General features: G+C 42.4%; 1 protein-coding gene across 1 annotated transcript; it reads left to right on the top strand.

Annotated features, from left to right (window-relative positions):
- The first annotated feature begins 1,011 nt into the window (after nt 1–1,011).
- LOC120666472 (GTP-binding protein SAR1A-like) lies at nt 1,012–4,702 on the top strand. Its single transcript, XM_039946326.1, has 3 exons — nt 1,012–1,389; nt 2,571–2,702; nt 4,140–4,702. The coding sequence occupies exons 1-3, from the start codon at nt 1,027–1,029 to the stop codon at nt 4,458–4,460; spliced, it is 816 nt and encodes a 271-aa protein (XP_039802260.1). The 5' UTR covers nt 1,012–1,026; the 3' UTR covers nt 4,461–4,702.
- Nucleotides 4,703–5,614: the final 912 nt, after the last annotated feature.

The following is a 5,614-nucleotide window of genomic DNA, read 5'->3' as shown; positions in this document are numbered from 1 at the left end:
TATAAACAAGACCAAATTACTGTCGGGTGTCGGCAATCTGTAAACTGTAAACAACACTAGGAGAATCATAAAAGTCTTCTAGTGAATTGGATTTGAAAAGGGTACAAATGTAATTTTGATGTTAGCACAAATAGATGTATAACTGCAAAACGTATTGGTGCTGCTAATCGGCACGGGAATTTTTTTTTCCGATAAGGAACGGGAATTATTTATTAGTATTTATGACTTTTTTTTTAATTTTTGATTATTTGCTCTTGAAGACGGTATCTGTACGTTCTTGTCTTTCTATTACCTTGAAGAACACAACCTGACGAATGACGATCCAAATGATACTTGTTGGCAAGGGACAATGACCTGATGAGATTGGAGCCGCCGATGAATATGCAGTGGTTTCGCCAATGCAGTACCATCAGTAATAGTGTGGTGATGCAAGGATAATAACTAAAAGTTTAGTAGTTAGAAAGATGGCGACAGATTTACTAGTTTTTTTGCCATCAAAAAGCTGCCCTTGCCGATCAACTTTCAGCCTCGTTGTTGACAATCCTAGATACCTTTAAGAAGTGCCGTCTTGTAAAATTTTTATGTTTATGGAAACCATCATTAGTTTCATATAACGAAAATAATACGTACAGTATATAAATTTGAGGAATAAGCTCACCTCCAATCATTACTTTTACCCATTAAAGATGAACTTGTACCGACCATAGTTTTTCATGCCATAATGCTAAACATGTTTTTTCGATGTGATGATGTTTAGACCAAAAGTGGATATATATGATCTCATTTTCTTTTAAACAAGCACCTTTTTTTTGGGGTAATGAAGAGCTACATCAATTCTACGCAGATGTTAAAAAAAGTCAAATAGATACAGTTGCTGCAACTGAAAACCGTACCTTTATACATGAACGTATACGTACAAATACAGTACAGGTACACAAACGGCAATCCGCGTGCGCCCGCGGTATCATTTCCAAACCAACCAACCACCAGTCCACCACCTACCCACTCTGTTAACCGGGTCCCACCATGCGCCCGACCCCACCTGTCATACTCTGGGACCTCCTAGCATATGTTCCCTGCGCAGCGGCGGGGTGGGGCGCCACGTCACCATTCGCCGCCCTCCGCCGCGGGTCCCTCGCCAAGATCCGTCAAGTGTTCCTCCCTCCTTGTTGCCGCCGCCGCCGCCTCATCCTCCGGCGACCCGGAGGCGGGGAGGGAGAGTGCGCCGGCGTCGTCCGGCGATCGAGTGGGCGGGAGGAGATGTTCCTGGTGGACTGGTTCTACGGGGTGCTGGCGTCGCTGGGGCTATGGCAGAAGGAGGCCAAGATCCTCTTCCTCGGCCTCGACAACGCCGGCAAGACCACGCTCCTGCACATGCTCAAGGACGAGGTCGGGGCAAAATCACTTCTTTTTTTTTTCTACCCCTTTGTTTCCAACTACTGGTGTGTGCTAATTCTTCCGGAGATGGTTGGATTGAGCTCGATGGTTGGGTTGCCATGTCTGCCCATGGGAAAAAGGATGTTTATTTTGAGCTCAAAGGTCGCTGCTCTGTGGGAATTTCGAGTGCTGTTTCGATTTGAAACGACCGTAATTTTGACTTCGGCGAGGTATGGGGGACTTCTGATGATCTGGTGGATCCGGATGTGTTACTTAAGTTCGTGCAGTTCCAGGGGGAATATTGTTTATATAGTTTCTGGAATAAAATTTGCAGAGCCTTAAGCGTGAATATATGTCTATGTGCGCCCGTTTATGTAGGGTCAAGGCTATTGTTTCCACTCGAATTTTAGTTTTCTGCCAATAGATGTTCATTTGAAGGGTTGAGTGTTCTGGGTGTTTTTTTATGCCACAATTGGAAGTGCAGCCCTCGTGTAATTCAACTATTCAAGTGCATGGCGTTGCAAAAGTGTGCCCTCTGTCTAAGTTTAGGAATGAGGACAATTCTATCATATCTCAGTTGCCCCCCAACTTTTGCTGGATTCGGTCTAATAGCACTCTGGATATTTCCCTTTAAGGACAACGACTTAAAACACTAGCCTCATTGGTGAGGAGTTGGAAAAAGTAGAGATTTTTACTTATGATGGGACCTGAGTTGCCTTCTTCCATATGGCCTAAGCCTTTCTCTGAGCACTGGATACCAGGTTGATTGCTAGACTGCAAAGGTTCCATGTGTTACTGAGGAATGCTGTGCTTCCTTCAGTTATTTGGGCATAAGGTTCCATGTCGATTTTCAGGAATTCGAGGGTGCAAATTATGGGGAAAGGTTGTTTGTTTCAGTTTAGATCTGGTTGACAATTGACATGCCTATCTGGAGAATCTACAATTTGTCAGAAATTGAACTTTAGGTTGCTCAAAACTAAAAAAAAGGACTTTTTGAGGTGTAAATAAAAAAAGAACTTCAAATTTAGAACTAATACTCTGTGTTTGTTCTCGTTATTAAAACTGGTTGGGTCTTGCTGAAGAATTGTATGTCATGAAGTAAGCAGATAGCAAAGGAGAATTATATTCAGTTTATATTTTAACACTTTTATGCTGAGGAAGTTTGTATTGGGGATCTGTGTTCCTTCTGCCAGAGATTGGTTCAGCATCAGCCTACGCAATATCCAACTTCTGAAGAGCTGAGTATCGGAAAGATCAAGTTTAAGGCATTTGATTTGGGAGGACATCAGATCGCTCGCCGTGTGTGGAAGGATTACTATGCCAAGGTCCTACCTTTGTCTTCATTCTTTTGTTTTGTTTTTCTTCATGATTACTGCCATAATGTGTTCTTCTCCTGTGGGTGTGATGTTTGGAGATCTCAGCATTTTTCCATTTTGTACTTCTTTAGCTCGTTTCTGAAATTGACAAGTACTGGTAGCTGTGTGTCTTCTCTAGCCATAAATGTTTTAGTTGATGTCATTATCAGAGGCATTGGAATATGTTGGACGTTACTTTTGGTTCCACTTGCAAGACCTGTTGTGTATTACCAAATTTTCATCAAGTTGGTCAGTGGAGCTTAGCGCATAGGGCTGTAAGTAGCCGATTGCCCACCACTATATGCTATGCCACCTTGGTGCAGCCATCTAATATATCGATACATATATATAGATATGAACTTTTGGAGATGGGAAATCTGCGATGGTCTTTAGACACCATGATCTTTGAATTGTGTTAGTCTGGACTTCTGGTTTTCTTTGTTTTTCTTTGTCCAAGCATATACCTTCTTGCAACTTACACCCTTTTCTTCTCATCTGTATGCCTTTTTTAGTTTTCTATTGTTCTATGAGGTGGAGTTGGCTTAGTGGATTGGTGGATATTCTTCTGTAATATTAGAAATGCTTTATAAAGTACTGTATGCCAATATAGAAAAACATTTGAACTAGTGTATGGAGTTCCCTGGAATTTGGTAGGAAATATCTATTTTTTTCTTGCTCTAGGTAAAGAGGCAGAGGATTTTAAAGGTTTCATGGTGGAAGGAGGTATAGATAGGGATCCAATCACAGGATGAATGAGGTTCAGAGAAAGTCACAAATAAGAAACTGCAAATTAACTAAAAGCCTGCAAACCAAAAATTAAGGTGTGAATTCCTGACTGAAGATGACAGATTTAGGTATGCGAGGCAACTAGGAGTGCCTGACAGAAATGAATTAAATGCATCTTCCCTTGTTAGATGCATCTTCATAGGGAGAGGACTTCACAGTTACACCATTACCAAATTCTTTATGTTACAAGGTACGATTGCTAGTACTTATTATCTTGTGAGAAAACAAATTTGTTTCCTCCACTTCAAATATGTCAGGCTTTGAATGTCAAAATTCAACCTTAGAAGGTCCAGGGTATTAACATGGTGTTTGGGTTTGGGAAATTGTTCCATAAATAGAGCTTTATTAGGTCCTAACTTTATATGTGGCAGTACTTCTTTGGTTTGAAGCATGCAATGGTTTCACAACTGGTTCAGTTTTCTAGATAGGAATGTTGTCATCTTACCAAAATCATGCAATGGTCCTGTGACTGATGGAAAATGTTATCATGATCAATTCCAGTATAGCTACTTCTATTATTCCTAATTTACCTGGTTATCATGAACGCTGGTAGACCAGGACATGTGCTCTTTCAAGTTTCAACATTTGTTTGCTGAACCTTCCCCTTTTCAATCTGAACAGGTGGATGCAGTGGTGTACCTTGTGGATGCCTACGACAAGGAGCGGTTTGCTGAATCAAAGAAGGAGCTTGACGCCCTCCTCTCGGATGATTCTCTGGCCACCGTACCCTTCCTGATCCTGGGCAACAAGATCGACATCCCTTATGCTGCGTCGGAGGAGGAGCTCCGCTACCACATGGGGCTGAGTAACTTCACCACTGGCAAGGGCAACGTTAACTTGGGTGAGTCCAATGTCCGCCCCCTGGAGGTGTTCATGTGCAGCATCGTCCGCAAGATGGGGTATGGCGAGGGGTTCAAGTGGGTGTCACAGTACATCAAGTAGAGTTAGCTAGCTACAGTGATACACCTGTTTCTACCTTAGCTTACCACACAAAAGAGATAGAAAGCTAGCTTACCTTGGTCATGGACAAGTGGTGGTTCATGGTGGCAGTACAGATGTGGTCATATGGAAGTAGTGTAAAGTCTGGGATCTTGCCAGATTTTCCTTCAATTACAGTGTGATCTTGGAAGAGGAGCTTACTTTAAACTTGAAGAATGGTGGGGCTCTTCATTTCTTACTGTCTACTTTTTCTCTCTCAATTTTTTGGTAGGGCGATTCAGCAGGGACTAACTGTTGGGGGCAATGCATCATGCCGTACCCTGTCCATTTCAGTTTCAGAAACTTGATCTCTGCAACTCTGATAAGCAATGTCTAGGCTTGGTAAGGGTCTAGCAGGGAACTAAAAGCATTATACACCAAGTCACTAATTGATGCCCGGATAAAAACGAAATAAGCATGGCGTTCGTCATTTGTGGTCACTCATCCAGGTCAGATTAATTATTGCTTTGACCTTCTAGTAGCCTTCAGTCTCCATGGCCGCCTTCAAATTCCCGGGCCGAGCCAAGAACTCCATGCACGCGGCCTTGAGGTCTCTGCAACATGTTTTTTTAACCAGAAACCTTCCTGCTTTTATAGAAAGCAAATTGCAAAGTTGCGTACCAAACTATCGCTTCGGACTCCAGCTTACAGTGAAAGCACAAAAGAAACAGGGGATTACCCAAGCATGGAAATCACAGACCAAAACTAGAAGAAAAAAACCGTCACATGAAGGAATCCGGAGCCTCTCGCTGTCCAGTCGCTGCCACCAAGTCCCGAACCCAATCACCCATCAGACGCTTTGATTGTCTTCATCATCTTGCGGCCCTCCACATCTCTGCTGCAGCACGTCAATTGTAAGTAACACATTAACTGGAGAAATAGGGTTTTTCTTTTTGAATGCAATTTTATTGCTGTTGGTCCATAAGTCCCGCATGGAGAAAAAAAAAATCAAATTTTAGTCAGCTTTCAATGAGCTTGCCACGCTGGTGGTTTAACAAGGGTAACAGTGATTTGGACCTTGGTAAACCAATTAACAAGTTTGGAGATCCAAATATGCATTTTAGAAATTTAGAGATTCAGATGACACACACTGCTAAGTTCAGAGACCGACGGTGCAT

This window comes from Panicum virgatum, chromosome 3N, assembly GCF_016808335.1.
Source record: "Panicum virgatum strain AP13 chromosome 3N, P.virgatum_v5, whole genome shotgun sequence".
In the NCBI taxonomy this organism is placed as follows: Eukaryota; Viridiplantae; Streptophyta; class Magnoliopsida; order Poales; family Poaceae; genus Panicum; species Panicum virgatum.
This window is presented reverse-complemented; position numbering and strand designations above follow the sequence as displayed.